Genomic DNA, 19,893 nt, shown 5'->3' on the forward strand with positions numbered 1-19,893 from the left:
AATGGTTTTACTAAGTTATCTAATGCTTTTTCAGTCCTTTTTAATATCAGCATATGTGTATGTATATCAATGTATATATATACCTATATTTGTGTATATATATGTATACAAAGTAGTGCTTGATCTCAGTTTACTTCATTCAAACTCTGCTGCTAATATTGCAGAGTTTATACCTAAGTCCTGTTACACTATCCAGGTAGAGTGAGCATATTAACACATCACTTTGAGTATTCATGGTGTGTATAATCATTGGCATTGGCATTTCCTGTAAAATTTCAGCAATTTTAAAATAGACTGTTTCAAAAGATGGGCTTCTTAAGCTAAAGATTACATCTTATAATGTTCCATGCTTGTTTATAACCAAGAATGTTATTTAAAAGTACAGTATCCCTTTGTTTAAAATTGACAATAAAAAAGTACAGTAATGTCTATATTATTTTCTGTTTATTTCGGTTCTCATGTTTATATTTGATATTTAAAAGACAGCCTTAGTGTTTTAGTGTTCATATTTATTTCAGAAAAATATTGAAATACTGTTAAATTAATCATTTTAATTATTGACTTAAATAATGTTCTGTGAAATTTAGATTCAGAAGAGGAATTTTTTGATGCACCATGTAGTCCCTTGGAAGAACCTCTTGAGTTTCCAACTGGAGTTAAAAGTATTCGAACCAGAAAGTTACAAAAGCAGGATTGTTCAGTAAATATGACTACATTTAAAATACGATTTGAAGTACCAAAGGTAGGTAGTATGGTAAAATTAACATGGCTTAATTTGTTTGCTGTTTCTACTATTTACAGCTTACGATATAGTCTCATTGTTAATAAGCACTATCTTTTTCACCCTAATTAAAGTAATTCCAGACTTGCTGTGTGATTCTTCGTCACTCCCCTTTTTTTTTTTTAATAAGATTAACTTCCTTAAGAGTGAGGGGTTTAAATGTATTCAATACATGTTTTTGTGAAAACGATTATTTATGTTGTGTGTGTATTGTATGTCTGTGTGGGTATAAAATCTCTCCTAAATTTTAAATAATAATATATCAATTGTATGTATACCTCGTATATTCACATGTAACCACTATGCACATAAACATGTTTTTGTTTTATGTAGTGGTAGTTTCTTTTTTCTTTCTTCTCCAGGTTTTGATCGAGTTTTATCACCTTATTGGAGATTGTGAACTATCTGTGGTAGAAATTCATGTTTTAGGATTGGGCACAGAAATTGAGATTAGAACATACGATTTGAAAGCAAATGCCTTTTTGAAAGAGTTCTGCTTAAAATGCCCAGAATACTTGGGTAAGAATCTCTATTTTTTAAAATAAATAAATTAATTTCATTGTTTGACTACCTGCTAGAGAGTTTTCAATTCTTTAGGCTCTGAATCAGTACATTTGCCTAAATATTCTCAGAGAATCATTCCTTTTTGAGTTAATCTTTAACTTTTATAGTTGGTAATGTGGGGAGCACACCAGAGATAAAATGAAGATAATTTTATTCATTATGGAAAATCAGATGGTAATGGTTGAATTTTAAATCTACTTAACTGAGTATTGGAACACTGAATTAGTTTCCTATTGTTGCTATAACAATTTACCACAAACTTAGTGCTTAAAAACAACACAAATTTATTATCTTAGAGTTCTGTATGACAGAAGTCTGACACACGTCTCACTGGGCAAAACTCAAGGTGTCAGTAGGACTTCCTTTTAGGAGGCTCTAGAGGAGGGTCCATTTCATTGTTCAGTCAGGTGTTGATAAAATTCATTTACACATGGTTTAAGTCTATGTTTCCTTGTTGCCTGTTAGTGGATGGCTGCCCTTAGGCCTCTGTTGCTTTTTGCACATAGCTGCTAACCACAACAAGGCATCAGATCCTCCTCATGTTGCCATATCTCTAACCTCCTCTTCTGCCTTTTGCTTCCAGTCTTTTAAAACTCCAGTGATTAGATTGGCCACACCTCGATAATCCAGGATAATATACCTTTAACTTTAACCTTAATCACGTCTTCCAAGTCTCTTTTGCCATATGAGTTAACATATTCTCAGATTCCGGGGGATTAGAGTGTAGGTATCTTTGTTGGGGGCAGAGGGCAGTATTCTGCTTACTGCAAACCTTTTGTGTGTTCGTAATGGATATATGATCCCTAAAAAACTATTCTGTTTCCTATGTTAGGTAATTGGGAGGGTTGTATTTATATTTCTTCATTTACATTTTTTGGATTTTTCCTTGAAAGATAATTGTGAATAGTAGAGGCAGTTATTAGGACACCAGTTTCATTTCATTAAACTCCTTTGTAGCATAATAATATTATGTATGAGCAGAGGTGGAATGAAAATTTTTTAAATAGACTTTATTTTTTAGAGCAGTTTTAGATTCATGGGACAATTGAGCAGAAGGTACAGAGATTTCTCATATACTCCTTGTACCCACACCTGCATAGCCTTTTTCATTATCAACATCCTCCACCAAAGTGGTACATTTGTTGCAATTGATGAACCTACACTGACACATCGTAATTACCAAGAGTCCACAATTTACATTAAGGTTCACTGTTGCTGTTATACCTTCTGTTTGGACATGTATAATGACATGCAATCTACCATTACCTTCTCATGTGGAGTAGTTTCACTGCCCTAAAAATCCTCTGTGCTCCACCTATTTGTCCCTCCCTCCCACTTAACCCCTGGCAACTGCTGATCCTTTTAGTGTCTCCATAGTTTTACCAGCATGTCACATAATTGGAATCATATATATCCTTTTCAGATTGGCTTTTTTCACTTAGTAATATATACTGAAGTTACATCCACGTCTTTTCATAACTGGGCAGCCCATTTCTTTTTTAGCAATGAATGATATTGTCTTGTCTGGATGCACCACAGTTTATTTATCCATTCATGTACTGAAGGATATCTTGGTTGCTTCCACGGTTTGGCAATTGTTAATAAAGCTGCTGTGAACATTTGAATGCAAGTTTTTGTGTAGACAAATTTTCAGTTTCACTGAGTAAATACCAAGGAACATGATTGCTAAATCATCAAGAAACAGTTTGCTCTAATAATTGGAAAGAAAAGTAAACCAATGTGACAATGTTCCCTAGTAACCCAGGAACTTTATAGCAGTTACTAAGTTTTTTTTATTATTATTATTTCTATTTATTTATTTATTTTGAGATGGAGTCTCGCTCTGTCGCCCAGGCTGGAGTGCAGTGGCATGATCTCGGCTCACTGCAAGCTCCGCCTCCTGGGTTCACGCCATTCTCCTGCCTCAGCCTCCGGAGTAGCTGGGACTACAGGTGCCCGCCACCACGCCCGGCTAATTTTTTTTTTTTTTTGTATTTTCAGTAGAGACGGGGTTTCACCATGGTCTGGATCTCCTGACCTCATGATCCGCCCGCCTTGGCCTCCCAAAGTGCTGGGATTACAGGCGTGAGCCAGCGCGCCCGGCCGCAGTTACTAAGTTTTATGTTTATTCTTATGTTTGTTTTGCCAAGAACAAAGGATTAAAAAACCCTTGCAAACAGAAAAAAGAGTATACAATTATTATTGCGCTTATTTCTGTAATATTTTTGTTTCTGTTTTCTCAGAGGGAGTGAATAGCTGTTTCTTGCACAAAGTAAATGATCAGTAAATGGTTGTTCAATGAATGAATAAATGTGTAAACAAAGTGGGAACTTTTTTAAGGCTTCAAGTGTGGCTAGCACTTGCAGTAGAAAACAGGTTTATGTGCTAAGCATTAGGTTTGGAGAACTCTGTGCAATTTGTGGCATTTTTTTCTCAGGAATTGTATGATTAGTTTGTAGTCCTTTCTTCCAGTCTTTAGATACTAATTTTCTAGCAACCATAAGTCATTTGGTGATGAGAGTTTTAAAAGCTTTCTATAAATTCTCTTCTACACTGGTTTTCTTAGTATAGCACATTTTGAGCAGAAGCGGTAATATTAAAATGGGAGAGTTCCTTTATTCCCCTCGCACAGGGTGTGCATTTCCCTAGGGGGAGCATGCAGACGGGCAGGTGCAGAGGCTGTGGGGAGTGCTTTTGGGCTCCGGCCCTAGGGCAGCATCTAGGGGTAGGTGTCTACAACCCCTGAAGCCCAAGGGGCATGTGTTACAGTATGCTCTTTCAACTTTGCCGTAGACAGCTTTTGTTAATCAGCTCAATAGACCGTCTTCCTTATCGCAAGGGCAGGGGGCAAGGGCAGGGGGCCAGTGTGACGGCCTGAGTTCTTGCCCAGTGTACCAGAAGAATCGGGTCACATGTGGGCTGGAAGGATGAGTGCAAGGTTTTATTGAGTGGTGGAGGTGGCTCTCAGCAAGACGGATGGAGAGCCGGAAGTGGGGGATGGAGTGGGAAGGTGGTCTTCCCCTGAGGTTGGGCCGCCCAGCGGATGGACTCTTCACAGACAGCCCCTAGTTGAACTCCCCCAGCATCCGGACGTCCACATCCTTCCTCTTCTCTCTTTTTCTGCCATGCTGCCCCGCCACTCTCTGCCACTCTCCGCCACTCTGTTCCTCTGCTCTTCTCAATGCTCAGCTGCTTCTATCTGTGCCCACTAAGGCCTTGGGCTTATATGGGCACAGGATGGTGGGTATGGTGGGCCAAAAGGCAGCTTTTCAGGTGCAAAAACAGAAATGCTTGTTCTCACTTAGGGCCTCCAGTTTTTAGGCTTGAGGGTGGGGCCTTTGCTGGGGAACTGCCCTCTTCTACCTAGTATTTCCCTGTCTCCTGTCCATATCAGTATAACTAATAAAGACTGATTACATGGTAATAGGATATATTTTAATCTAAACGAATATACCGAAAACTTAATGTTTCATCTCATTCCCGGTCTGTCTTCTGAACAGCTGGGTTTTCAAGGACTCTGATGATTTCCTTTTTAGTTATTTCAGTGATCCAGGGCCAGAATTCTCTTCCTGCCCTTTCATTGTTCCTAAAAACCATTCTGGTTTCTCTTTAATTGATTCCTGTTTTTTCTTACCTTACCTCCTATCTAGGTTTAGAAGGGTATGAGACTTCAGTGTTGTGGCACATGAGGAGGTAAGGGAATTGTGAGGAGAGATTACATTTTTAGAGTTTAAAGAACAAAGAAGTAACTTGACTTGGGTAAGGTAGAATCCAAGGTCCAGAACTCATATAGGAAAGCCTTCTTTTGCAATTACATAATTAATAAGATTGCTTGCATTTATTTTCAGTTACCTTTCCTATGAAAAGATAATTTTTAAAAAATTATTTTTAGATGAAAACAAGAAACCAGTTTATTTGGTTACAACCCTGGATAACACAATGGAAGACCTGTTAACACTGGAATATGTAAAGGTAAGCAGTTTCATTTATATCTGCTTAATATGGTAAGTATGCTGCTGAAATGTTAAAATCAAATTTTGTAAGTTTGGTATTATTCAGTTTGTTTAATCTTCACTGTAACATAATCTCTCTGTAACTCCTAATACTAAGGTTTTTTTGATTTTGTCATCTTGTATTAAATAGTTGTGATTTATAAATACTTCATATAGCAAAATAAGAAGATTGTGTTCTAAGTAGAAATGACCTGGAGTTTGATTTTTTTTTTCTCCCAGCAAGGGTACTGAGAAAGAAACACACTTTTTAGTCTTGATAGAGTGTATTGTTTTATGTGATACAAGATGATGCTTTCACTTTATTTTCCACTGTTTTGTGAAGTTACCTGATATTCCTAGGGTCAATAACTCCATTCCTTTTTTATTGATTTATGATATTCCTTTTATCATTTGTTAAGCTTTTCTATGTACTATGGTCTATTTCTAATTTTTCCATGTTTCTGCTGACTTTCGTGTTTCTGCGTCAGACTATTTTAATAATTATTTTATAATAAGAATAATGCAGAAAGCATTTAATCACTTTAAAACCATTTTTGCTATCCATTATTGACTAGATGTCTTAGGATTTTTGTTGTATATGCATTATATAGCTTTTATATAACAAAAGTGTTCTAGACCTAAAGAAAATGGGTAAAGAAAATGTGGTATATATACAAAATGGAACACTATTCAGCTTTAAAAAGGGCGGGGGGGATATCCTGTCATTTGTGTCGACATAGATGAATGTGGAGGACATTATGCTAAGCGAAATAAGCCAAGCACAGAAAGACAAATACCTCATGATCTTCTTTATGTGTGGAATCTAATAAAACTGAACTCATAGAAGTAGAGAGCACAGTGATGGTTACCAGAGGGTAGCAGGGATGGGAGGGAGGGAAAGAGAGAGAATAGAGAGTTGTCAATCAAACGATACAAAGTTCCAGATTGACAGGAGGAATAACTTTTGAGATCTGTTATATGGCAGGGGAACTGTAATCAATAATAATGTGTTGTTTATTTCAAAACAACCAAGAAAGTGAATTTCAAATGTCTCACCACAAAGAAAGATAGGAAAGTGAGGTGACAGATATGTTAGTTAGCTTAATTTAATCATTTAACACTGTGTACATATGTCAGAACATCACATTTTACTCCATAAGTGTATATAATTATGATTTGTCAATCAAAAATATTAAATTTTTTAAAAAGAAAAAGAAAACACAGAGTATTTGGATACTTGGTGGACAATTCTGTCACAAATTTTGTTTTTAAATACAGGAAGAATTAGGAAGAACCGTACACAGTTGTTGATGACCGAATGATTATTCTCCACACTTGATAATATCCAACATTTCCTCTCTTGATAATAAGAATGATAGTACGTAACATTTATTGAATACTTGCTATGTGCCAGAGAGTCCCATACTTACATTTTCTTTTGTTCTGGTGAAGCGGTTGCTTATTTAGGTAATTATATATGTGTGTATGTGTGTGTGTATATATATATATATATATATATGTATGTATATATATATATATGTATATGAACAGCTGGAAAATTATATAAATGTGTATTAGGACTATAATGTAATTGTATATGTATGTCTTCCTAACATGTTCTAACATATTTGTTTTCTCTTTGGATAGGCTGAAAAGAATGTACCCGACTTGAAAAATACCTATAACAATGTTTTACAATTGATTAAGGTATGAGTAGATAATTTATTTTTTAATCATATACTGTATTTCTATTTCTTATGGAAATTATTTTCTAACTGGAATTGTAAGATCCTTAAAGATAAGAAAATATTATAAATTATATCCTTTATGCCGCAAAGCATGGTGCCTTGTAGAGAGACGGCAAGCAAATATTTATTGACCTATCACTAAAATCAGCTTTGTTCTTTAGGTAAATTTTTCCTCTTTGGATATTCATTTACACACTGAAGCACTTCTGAATACAATAAATTATCTTCATAATATCCTTCCACAATCAGAGGAAAAATCAGCCCCAGTGTCCACTACAGAGACTGAAGACAAAGGAGATGTCATTAAAAAATTAGGTATGTTTTTAAAAATTTAGCATCAACTTTTTTTTTTAACCATGTAGGTCAATAAATCTAGACTCTGACTTTATTATTAACTTCAAATATTGGCTTCAGAATTCTGTTGCCTAGGTTAATATCTAGAAGGATTCATTATATGCCAGGATAATTTTAGAAAATAAAGGAAACTACTGCTTAAGAAAATGTTGCTTTTGTTTATCGTATATAATAATTGTTTTTAGTTTAAGATTATACAGTAGGAGTATTAGATTTAAAAAATTTTTTTCTTCCACCTCCCTCCCAGTAGGATTAGATTTAAATTAAAATTTATGCATTTCATGACATTATTTTAGATTAGACAAATATGACTAGCAAAATTTGAGTATTGTCAGCTGGGTGCGGTGGCTTATGCCTGTGATCCCAGTGACCCAGGGAGATGAGCGCTGTGGGGATTGAGGCTCGAGGATCACTTGAGGCCAGGAGTTCGAAACTAGCCTGGGCAACATAGCAAGACCCTGTCTCCAACAAAATTTTAAAAATTAGTTGGGCATGGTGGTGTTTGTCTGTAGACCCAGTTTACTTGGGAGGCTGACACGGTAGAATCACTGGAGCCCAGGAATTCAAGGTTGCAGCGATCTTCGAGCTACAGTTGCACCACTGCACTCCATCCTGGGTAACAGAGCGAGACTCTGTTTCGAAAAAAAAAAACAAAAAAGAGTATCAGAGCATATTTTAAAATCAGAGTATAGTACTTTCGAAGCAGTGAAAAGTTGCAATTTTGATAATGACAAGTATCACCTAGTAATTATTGGTTCTCAAAAAATTTTGAAATTTGTAGCTACAGTGTTTTAGTTTCAAATGCTTAGTTTCTTCTTGAAACAGTGTTGTCTATTTGCTTTTGTTTTCGTTAGATTTTATTGTTTTTTAGAATTTTCAATTCAGTAGGGAATATTATACCTTGCTTTCAACTGAATTGTAGATCAGGTTTTCTCTGATATCACTATTTGTGGTGATATTTCAGTTAGTTTATAAGTATAGTGAGGTAACTACTAAATGTTTTTCCTCATGTTTTACAATATGAATTTTTTTTTGCAGCTTTAAAACGATCCACGAATGAAGATATCATTACTTTGCAGATTTTAGCAGAATTATCGTGTTTACAGATCTTTATTCAAGATCAGAAACGTAACATTTCTGAAATTAAGATTGAAGGTAATAAAATTTCACAAAAAGCAAATTAAAAGACGTTAAATGAAAGAAAAGGCAGTCATTCTTTTGTTCCCTTAGGGCTTGATTCTGAGATGATTATGAGGCCTTCAGAAACTGAAATAAACGCAAAGCTAAGGAATATAATTGTTTTAGATTCTGATATAACAGCTATATACAAAAAGGTAAGAATTTTTTTAAATTAAATAATAGTACATCATTAAATAGGATTGTCCTTTAAGAGTGGTCATAGGTATCATTTGGACATTTGTCAGAATTTAGTAATGTGGCTTATTATGTGCATGGATTTGGAGTCAGGCATAATTGGGTTCTTAGCTCTACTCTTTAGTAGCTGTGTGACCATTAGCAGGTTACCTAATCTTGGACTCTGTTTCTTTATTTGTAAAATGAGGATTACAGTAGCTCATAAATGAAATAAGTATGAATAATGCTCCAGGAACAAAGTTTTGGGAGAGAACCTAGTAAATACCTTTTTCACTTTTTTTTTTTTTTTTTTGGTTCATGTACTCTGAATCTCTTAATGCATTTTAGATACATTTGAGGGTCTGAAGTCTGAAGAAGTGAGATTTTTTATAAAGCTTATTGTCATCAACGATCACTAGTATAGTTGTAATAATGATAAGAGAGTCCTTTGAACTGGATGATTAGTTGTTGAAGGTTAGGTAATTTGTTACTGGTTATAAAACAGTGAGGTTCCTGTTGCAGAGTTGAACAGGCAACATCCTACCTGAAGCAGGCAGGATTATGTATTTAAGGAGTTAAAGGAATATCAGATAGTAGGATCAGGAAAAGCTGAAGTACTTGTTGAGTCAGGAAGTCAGCATTTGGAATATGTTAAGAAGAAAGGAAATAGATAAATAGATTTTGCCAGTAATACTATAGTGATGAACTGATTTTTTATGTTGAAAAAATTCTTATTTCTAATATCTTCTTGTTATGGCTTATTTAGTGGGATAGAAAAACAGTTCCAACATCAAAAAGAAATGACTCATAGCAGTAAGGAACAAGAAATTTTCCAGAAGCCATGGTTTTATTTGCTTCTATTGCTTTTATTTTAAAAATCATAGTATCAAGAGTATTTAAGAAATAGATTATCCATTTTATTTTCCCTATCTAGAAAGTAAAGCTCACAGAAATAAAGTATCTGCGAAAAGTTATATAGAACTGAGAGCATGAGCCAACCCATTGATTTTTTTGTCTGTAATTTTATTATTATTTTTTATTTTATTATTTTTTTTGAGACAGTCTTGCTCTATCACCCAGGCTGGAGTGCAGTGGCGCAGTCTTGGCTCACTGAAACCTCCACCTCCCAGGTTCCAGTGATTCTCGTGCCTCAGCCTCCTGAGTAGTTGGGATTACAGGTGCGTACAACCACACCCAACTAATTTTTATATTTTTAGTAGAGACAGGGTTTCACTGTGTTTGGCCAGGCTCATCTCAAACTCCTGGCCTCAAGTGATCTGCCTGTCCTGGCCTTCCAAAATGCTGGTATTACAGGCGTGAGCCACTGTGCCCGGCCTGTAATTTTATTTTTAATGTATCTACAAGGTTAAAAATTCAGTTTACAGACAGTTACAAAATAAAAAAAATCTTTCTCTCTTGTCTTCTTGCCCGATTTTCGTTTCCCTTTCCCTATTTCTTGACTTTGATTCCATCGTACATGGTTTTTAAACAAACTGCCTTGTTTAGTAACTTTCCACGTGTCAAAGAACCAGAGAGGCATAAGGTTTTTGCCCTTATGAAATCAGACCTGATTATGAATCAGTTTCATAAGCCGTGTACAGTGATATCTACTATTGTGCCAGTTTTAAGTGTACTGAGACATTGAGGCCCTCAACTTTAAAGGTTGGAGCCCCCAGACCATTTGTTTGACTCTGTCTTGGAGCAGCATCCTTCATTTACTGTAGCACCATTGGACAAATACTGTTTTTATTTATATATGCCATAAGATAAAAAGGATTCTAGCTGACCTGATAGTCTCATGAAAAACATATCATAGTAAATTAGTTTCTGATATCTTCTTCATAAAAAAATATTTTGAAAGTAAAGGCTTAAAAAAAAATCCAGTTTTTAATGCTTAATTCTTGGTGATGGGTACACAGATCTTTCTAATTATTCTCAACTTTTCTGGCCTTGTTATTAGGCCAGTACTTGCTTCATAAAATGAGTTGGGAAATATTTTCTTCCTGTTTTCTGAAAAATTTGTATAGAATTTGCATTATTCCTTAAATGTTTGATGGAATTATCAGTGCAAATATTTTTTGTGTATAGTTGAGGCTGGGATTCACTTTATTTTATTTTCCATATGGCATTCAGTATCCAAAGGAGAGCCACACACTACGTTTGATTGATATACCACTTAAGTCTGTTATAGGTTATGAATTTCCTTTAGTTTCTTCTCTGCCCTTGTGTTAGCCATTTGTTGCTATCTTATTTATTCTGTACAATTTTCCATAGCCTGTATCTTGCTGATTATGTTTTCATGCTATTTAACATGTTACTGTATCCTGTGTTTCCTTAAATCGATATTTAAATCTCAGGGCACAGTGAGATTCAGGGTTTGGGAGTAGGGGTTGGCAAGATACTTCATAGTTGGTGGTGTGTGTTTTCAAAGGAGGCACATAGTGTGTAGCTGTCCTTTTTTTCTTTTCTGTTTTGCACTGTCTTGGGATATTCTCTTTTTTTGATGTTAGAAGCTATTTGTTGTTATTTCCTGTAATTTGGTCTTGAGGTCTGTGTCTGGAGAGTGGCCATAAGCCAAAATAGCCACTTTCTAGCTTGCAGCCATGTTGGTCAGATGGGACATCGGGGAGGCAACACAACAAAACACCCTCGAGGGGTGCCCACCAGGGAGGCTGACAGGAAGTCTGGAGGCAGTAGGGACGTTTCTTCATTTATTAAATGGGAGAGTTCACCAGTCTTTATGCTGGTATCACCAATCATTTTGGCTTTTCAAAAGTTTATTCTCCAGTAGATTTCTTAGGCAGGGCTCATAGGAACAATAATCCTTATTTATATTTGCAGGGTAGTTTGACTGGATTTTAAATTCTTGCCTTGAATTTTCTTTTCTTCATGATCTTAAAACATATTACCTCATGTCTTATGGCCTAGTATTGGTGTTGACAGTTCTGATGACAGTTTGACTTTCTTTCGCTTCTAAGAACTTTGCCATTTTTCCCAGACATTCAGAGCTAATTTGAAGCTTTATGTAGGGACTTTGGACAGGTAGACATCACAGTTGATGGTCAGGAACTGGTCTAGCAATTTTATGGCTTCTCAAATTGAGAGTATCTCTTGTTCTTAGGCTAGTCAGTTTCCTTTGAGAAAAATACTATTAAGTATAAGCCTGGCAGCCTACATTCCAGGAGCCAATTGGTTGAAAGAAGTGGAGGCCTCATCATTTAGTTTATAGATTTTTGCTTAAAATAACCATTTTTTAATATGGTGTTTTATTAACCGTCTTTCTGTACCTGAAGTCTCCTAGACCACAGCCTTTCTACTCTAAACTCTGTTGAACAGATCTGTTCTGTTGAACTCAGAGAGGAACAGTCATATAGCCCTACTCATGTGACATGCAGAGGATATTCGGTTTATTTTAAACTAATTTACCAGTATTTATATAATTATATAGATACAATTTATACATTAATATATATGTAAATTATATATGTATAAATACTGGTAAATAAATTAAGAAAAAACTAATTATATGTATTATATAATCATAATATATTTTATATATATAAAATTTTCTCTCTCTCTCTCTCTCTCTGTCTCCAATCACACAATCACAGCTCACTGCAGCCTCGACCTTCCCTGGCCCAGGTGATCCTCCCACCTCAGCCTCCTGAGTAGCTAGGACTGCAGGTGTGCGCCACCAGGCCCAGCTGATTTTTGTAGAGATGGGGTTTCATCATTTTGCTCAGGCTGCCCTCAAACTCCTGAGCTCAGGCAATCCACCTGCCTCGGTCTTCCAAAGTGCTGTGATTACAGACATGAGCCACAGCGCCTGGCCTATTTGAGATATTATAGTCAGCAAAAGATAAAAAGCCCTTCTCCACGTGGAATAAATAGTAGTTAATCAGTAATATAAAACAATATTAGAGAGTGATATGTGCTTTGAAAACCAAGAAAGCAGGGTAATGTGACAGGTAATAATTCACGTGGTGTATTAGGATTATCAAGAAATGCTTTTTTACAGTAGAAACATTTGACAGAAGTCTGAGCTGTGGATTTGAGCCCTGTTGAAAGAGCGTTCCAGGTGGAGGAAAGAGCAACTATAAAAGCCTTATAGCAGGAAGGTGCTTGCTATATTTTGGGAGGTTTTAGGGGCCTCAGTAACCTTTGGGTAGAATTATTTATTAGTTTCTGTTTTGGTTTAGTTTTTACTTTTTAAAGTCAGATTTATTGAGACAATTTACCTATAGTAAAACTTACCTCTTTTAGTTATAATTCTGTGAGTTTTGACGAACATATACTGTTGTGTAACTTACCTTCAGCATATACAATAGTTCTGTCACCCCTAAATATTCACTACTGCCCTTTGAGGTTAGCCCTTCTTCCCATCCCAGCACCTTGGAATCACTGCACTGTTTTTCGTTCCTGTAGTTTTGCAGTTTCCAAAGTATCAAATAAATGGAATCATGCAGTTATGTAGTCTTTCACATTTTTTTTTTCTTAGCATGTGAGATTATAATTTTTGTCTTTTCTCTTTATGTCTTGATCAGCCTGGTTAGAGATATATCGATTTTGTTGATACTTTGAAAGAACTGGCATTTGTTTCAATTGAATGTTCTCTGTTTTTAATTTTATTTATTTATGCTCTTTTAAGATTCCTTCCTTCTGCCTGCTTTGGATTTAATATGCTCTTCTTAAGGTGAAAGTTTAAATTATTGATTTGAGAATGTCTTTATTTTCTGTTATAAGCATTTGCTGCTATAAATTTTCCTTTAAGCACTGCTTTAGCTGCTTCCTGTAAGTTTTGATATGTCATATTTTTATTTTCATTCAATTCAAAGTATTTTCTAATTTCTCTTCTGACTTTCTTTTACCCATTGTTTATTTAGAAATATGTTATTTAACTTCTAAATATTTTGAGATTTTCAGATCCCTTTCTGTTACTGATTTGTAGTTTAAATTCATTATGGTCAGGGGAGAAACCGTTTCAGTTCCTTTAAATTTGTTGTTGTTTGTTTTATGGCCCAGAACATATATGATTAATCTTGGTGAATGTTTCAAGTGTACTTGAAATTAATATGTGTTTTGCTGGGTTGAATGTTCCATTTGGGCAAGTAGGTTGGTGGATAGAATTATTCAGGCCACTGATTTTCTGTTTACTGGTTGTGTTGAAGCCTCTGATTATAACCATTGATTTGCCTGTTTCTCCTTTCAGTTCTTTAAGTTTTTTGCTTTATATGTTTTGGAGATCTCTTGTTAGGTACATATAAATGTATATGAATTTTATACCCCTTTTGTGATTATGTAATGTGTCTCTTTATCTGTGGTAACTGTGCTTGTTCTGAAGTCTACTTTGGTAGTAATATAGCCATTCCAGTTTTCTTCGGTTAGGTTTGCATGGTCTATCTTTTTCTGTCCTTTAGCTTTTAATGGATGTTTTCTTGTTTAAAGTGGGTTTCCGTTTTTTGAGGCAAAGTCTCACTGTGTTGCCCAGGGTGGTCTTGAACTCCTGTGTTTAAGCTCGCCTCAGCCTTGTAAGTAAGTAGCTGGGATTATATGTGCATGCCACCACATCTGGCTTAAAATGGGTTTCTTACAGTCAGTGTATATTTAGATCTTTCTTTTTTATCTAATCTGACAATCTCTTGGCTTTTAATTTGTGTTTAGACTATTTTATAAAACTAATTATTGATATGATTGGATTGTAATCTGATATCTCTAATTGTTTTCTGTTCTCTAATTTTGTTTAACCTATTGTATTCCTCCTTTTGGCCTGATTTTTGATTAATTATCATTTATTTTATGGTTTCTCTAGGGTTTACAATGTATATATCTTTAATCATAGTCTATCTTCCAATAATATTTTATTGTTGTACATATAGTGTAAGAATCTTACAATAACATGCTTCCAATTCCCATTTCCTGTCTTTGTTGGTATCATCATAATTTGCTTTACTTTGGTGCATGTTGAAAACTCACAATGTGTACCTACTGAATTTGGTTTAGCCAGTTTTCTTTGGAGTAATTAGTTTTCTAAAGATATTTTATATTTTTCTTCATTGTAACTCTTTCTGTAACTACTTCATGTAGTTTCTGTCTATTGTTTGTATTTCTCTCTGAAATACTTTCTCATTTTTTTTTTTTTTGAGACAGAGTCTTGCTCTGTCGCCCAGGCTGGAGTGCAGTGATACAATCTCAGCTCACTGCAACCTCTGCCTCCGGGGTTCAAGTGATTCTTCTGCCTCAACCTCCCAAATAGCTGGGATTACAGATGCGTACCACCACACCTGGCTAATTTTTATATTTTTAGTAGAGATGTGGTTTCACCATGTTGGCCAGGCTGGTCTTGAACTCTTTGACCTCAGGTGATTCACCCACCTAGGCCCCCCAGAGTGCTGGGATTACAGGCATGAGCCACCGCATCTGGCACTTTCTCATTTTTTATAATGCAGGTCTGCCAGTAATGACTTCTCTCAGTTTTTTGGGTATAGATGAGAAGGGAGCTGGGAAAAACCTTTATTTTACCCTAATTTTTCTGAGTGACATTTTTGCTGGGTTGATTGTGTTTTCCCCCTTTCCAACTGTTAAAAGATGTGATTTCATTGTTCTTTGTTACACATACTTTTGATGAGAAATTATGACATTTCGTATTTTTGTTCCTCTGTACATAATTTGTCGTCTTTTTTGACTGCTTTCAGGATTTATATATGGTGTGACTAGATGAGTTTAATTGTGTTTTGATATTTGTCCTGTTTGGGCTTTTCTGAGCTACTTGGATGGATCTGTCTTTCATTATTTTTCATTTTTTTCTTCAAATAGTTTCTTTGCCTCTGTCTCCCTTTCTCTCCCCCAACCCCCGGCTCCCCTGTTTTCTCCTCCTCTACTTTTTCCCTGTTCCTCTTCTTGAATTCCTAAAATTCTTACTAGATTTCTGTTTATAGTCCCACAGCCTTTGGATGTTCTGTTCAAGTTTTTTCCGCATTGTTTTCTTAGTGCATTTTAATTCAAATAATTTATCTTGACCTATTTTCAAATCTACTGATTTTGTCCTTGGCTCTGATGAGTGTACTGACAAACCCACTGAAGGTATTTTCATTTATGTTACCATGTTTTTTAATCTTTAATATATCCCTTTGACTCTTCTTTTTTCCATTTTCTCTGCTATAGTAATATTCACCATCTATTCATGCATATGTTCCACTAGAAGCCTTTACCATATTAATCATAGTAATTAAAATTAAAAATTTTAGTTTCAACATTGATGTTATAGATGAGTCTGATTCTGTTGATTCGTTTATTATTTGCTTGAATTTTTTCCCTTGCTTTTATTGGGCATCTCGTAATTATTGATTGAATGTCAGACATCATATCATGCATAGCAGGAGTCCCCAGGCCCCGGGCTGTAGGACGGTGCCGGTCTGTGGCCTGTTAGGGACTGGGCCGGACAGCGGGAGTTGAGTGGTGGGCGAGGGAGCATTATTGCCTGAGCTCCGCCTCCTGTCAGATCAGTGGGGGCATTAGATTCTCATAGGAGGGTGAGCCCTATTGTGAACTGTGCATACGCAGGATCTAGGTTGCATGCTCCTTGTGAGAATCTAACACCTGATGCTCTGAAGTGGAACAATTTCATCCCCAAGCCATCTCCCCACCCTCCAACCCCCCAGCCCCACTTTTGTGGAAAAATTGTCTTCCACAAAACAGCTCCCTGTTACAAAAAGGCTGGGGACCACAGATGCATAGCATAATAGAGACTGAGGTAAATATCATAGTATTTATGTCTGGAAATGGGGATGCCTCTTTTCTGCTAAGCTATTAGCTTGGGGTGAGGGGTTGAGCTTAGCTTGGTTTGAATTTTAGATTAATACGATTTCCTTCACCACATTACTGCTTCAGTTCCCTTCAGTTGTACCTTGTGCTTAGGGTGGGTGGAGGCTGTGTTGCTCAGATTTTGCTCCATGCTGAGCCTTTGACCTTTCTTCTACTCTTGTACCTCAGAAAATTATCTTTCCACATTCTTAGCTCTTTCCTAGATGTTAGAGGCTCCTGCTGCTTATTTCTTAGTGCTTGTGAGCTTGATGGTATGTATTTGGGGAGAAGGCAAGATGGTCTGGATAGGCTTGTTAGTGTCCTTGTCCATTTTCAGTCCTAGCCAGGGCTGTTTCTGTGAGTCTCAGAAATGGAGTGTTCTTGGCCATCCTGCCCCTCCTCCTCATGGCATCTGATTGATGTCTCTCTTATTTCCTATGTGGGATTGACTATCCTTCCCTTCCCCAGCAGAGGGAGACCTCTAATCATCTGGCCCCGGGAGAGTTCTTGTTCTTCCCCTAGAGTTTTATTTTATTCTTGTCCCTAGGATACTGTAGCTTCTTCACCTGTGCCCTGAGGGAAACAAGGGTTACTGCCCTTCCCCTAGTTTCTTATGGCTATTGTTTTGAGTAGATGATAATCTTGGTGGTGCTTTGGGCCTTTTCTGCAGTGGAGGCTCCTCACCTTTTCCAGGGTTGTACCAAAGAAAGCTTTCTCTTATTTCCCACTTGCACCCCGCTCCTGTCTCTCAAGAGCTCCTCACGTGTGTGGCTTCCAGGGATTCTGCATCTCACATTAGTCCACACTTACCCTTTATCATTTTAGCTGAATTATTCTTACCTATATTGTATAGTATCTGACATCTCTTTCTCCTCTCTGCCACAAGTGAGCTGGTGCTTATTTTCTCTCTCTCCCCGAAGGTACCTGTTTGTCCTTAGATTTTTAGGGATCTTTGTTGTCCTGTGACCTCAGATTGCTAATGGTTTTAAGAAAGTTGTGATATCATAGTTTATTGTTTTTTTCTCCTTTTTTTAAGGTTTGGAGGGGCCCTCACTCCAGCTTTGTGCACCCTAGGCAGAAGCAGGACTGTAGACTTCTTTTCAGCCCCATCTTGTACCTCAGCCTTCAGAGGTCACTTATACCTCTGGTTCTGGAGGATTCTTTGTTCTGTAGTTGTAACTGATTTGCTTGTTGATGGCTCTTCAGCTCCCTGTTTTTGCTTGCTTCTAGCATTTAGGAGAATTGAGAAAGTTATGAGCTTAGTGCTCTGTCCCTCTTCCAAAATTTTTAACATTTTACATCTCCTGTTGTCTCCACCATTTTTAACTGTTATTGCAGAGCTTGAGATTTTTAACCACTGTAGGTAATTTCTGGTTGGCAATTAAGATGGCCCTTTACAACCTGATAAGGAACAGAAGTATAGCAATAGGAGGAGACTCCTTTGAAGAATCCAGAAAAATCTATTCACATACCTCAAATCAAGAATAGATTTCAGTAAGGTGTAGATGTACAGTGTTTTTCAAATTTTTATCAGTGAATCAAGAAATACATGGTTACTGTCATTACAAAAGTATACTTGCAAAATGAAAATGCATATTCAGATATTTCCTCTTCTCCATTTAAAAAAAAAAAGAAAAGAAAAAAAGCTGGAGCCAGACCTACTACCTTGATTTTATGACCCACAAAGGGAATTGCCACCACCAATTTGTAAAAGTTTGTAGTGTAGGTTCCAATACACCAGTTATGGTAGAATTGTTGCCTCATTTGTACTTGGCTTGTGAATACTTGGGAGATTTTCTAACTATGTTTTGTTATTTTTTACTGTTTTATTTTTGTACTGAAAATACATCATTTCAAAAATGGATTGTGATAATTAAATTTTCTCTTATTAAGGCTGTTTATATCACTGGAAAAGAAGTTTTCAGCTTCAAAATGGTTTCTTACATGGATGCAACTGCTGGTTCTGCATACACAGATATAAATGTGGTTGACATTCAGGTTAATTTAATAGTTGGTTGCATTGAAGTAGTTTTTGTCACAAAATTTCTATATTCTATATTGGTAAGTGTTTTATTAAATTATTATTTATTTTATACTAGTTGGAAATTGCTATATGTCAAATATGGATGAAGACTAGTAAGAATTCCTTGCTTGAAATTTTTTCTGATTTTTTAAATCTTCTGGGTATCATTTATTATACATAATAAATGTGTAGTTCCTTATTTATATAACATCGTTTTGACATGCGAATATTCCAATTAATTGAAATATATATTTCATATATTAACATTAAGTATATGTGCATTATATATCATAAATATGTTATATATTAATTAGAACCTTCGTTTTATATGTCATTGGCTTAAGTTTTCATTTTACCTGACTTGCAACTATAATTTAAAAATACTGAATACATAATTGAAGTTTGTTTTGGTCTCAAGTCATCATTAAGAAAAGGTTATTTTAATTTTCTAGAGACAAGGTCTTGCTCTGTCACCCAGGCTGGTTCATTGTAACCTTGAACTCCTGGATTCAAGTGATCCTCCTGCCCCAGCCTCCTGAGTAGCTGAGACTACAGGCACATATCACCATGCACATACCATCAAGCTAATTTTTTTTTTTCTTCAAGTTTTTATAGAGATGGAGTCTCGCTCTGTTGCCCAGGCTGGTCTTGAACTCCTGGCCTCAAGTGATCCTCCTGCTTTGGCCTCCCAAAGCGCTGAGATTACAGGCATTATGTCCGGCCCAAGAAAATCATATTTTCGATTGTGTTGTCATTCTGTGAATATCAGGGACTTTAAGGGGTTAGATATAACCCCTATATGACTCCACCCTAAGGCATTTTGGTTCTTATTTCTGCTTTTCTTGTTTCGTTTTTTGTTTTTCCCTTGCTGTCAGCTGGTATTTTTTCCTGTGGGTGTCATACCTATCTCCGTAACATCACTATTCATTCTTTTAAAGTGCTGTCTCTGTGTTTTAGTGTATGAACTAGGTAATCAAATCTAAGGCTGTAGTGGAATAAATAGGCCAAGTGTGGCAATTCTTATAAGCAAGAAGAGTATTTGCATGTTCATTTGAATGTATTTGGGAATGTGGAGCCCTCTTTCGTTATTTCAGAATTCTAGGTTAATTCCATATAATGTTGCTGTTTTGTGATCTTTTAAGCCATAAAATCATTTTGTACACAAAAATGTAAAGATAAACAAGTATTCCTTGTTGAATTTCTTCTCTTTTAAGAAAAATTAGAGTTAGGGTCTTGCTCTGCAGCCCAGGCTGGAGTGCAGTGGAGTGCTCCTAGCTC

General features: G+C 36.0%; 1 protein-coding gene across 12 annotated transcripts in view; it reads left to right on the forward strand.

The window, feature by feature from the left end:
• VPS13A (vacuolar protein sorting 13 homolog A) overlaps positions 1-19,893 on the forward strand; it is a 245,159-nt gene that overhangs the window by 104,634 nt on the left and 120,632 nt on the right. For all 12 annotated transcript variants that reach the window (XR_010136525.1, XR_008509734.2, XR_008509735.2 and 9 more), the window contains exons 25-32: positions 588-742; positions 1,144-1,300; positions 5,238-5,317; positions 6,985-7,044; positions 7,247-7,400; positions 8,478-8,594; positions 8,670-8,773; positions 18,486-18,653. Coding sequence is in view for 6 of the 12 variants with exons in the window: in XM_054520069.2 (XP_054376044.2) it covers positions 588-742; positions 1,144-1,300; positions 5,238-5,317; positions 6,985-7,044; positions 7,247-7,400; positions 8,478-8,594; positions 8,670-8,773; positions 18,486-18,653 (995 nt within the window). In the remaining 6 variants the exon portion in view is untranslated. The remainder of the gene's footprint in view (positions 1-587; positions 743-1,143; positions 1,301-5,237; positions 5,318-6,984; positions 7,045-7,246; positions 7,401-8,477; positions 8,595-8,669; positions 8,774-18,485; positions 18,654-19,893) is intronic.

The sequence above is a fragment of the Pongo abelii genome, chromosome 13, assembly GCF_028885655.2.
Source record: "Pongo abelii isolate AG06213 chromosome 13, NHGRI_mPonAbe1-v2.0_pri, whole genome shotgun sequence".
Taxonomy (NCBI): Eukaryota; Metazoa; Chordata; class Mammalia; order Primates; family Hominidae; genus Pongo; species Pongo abelii.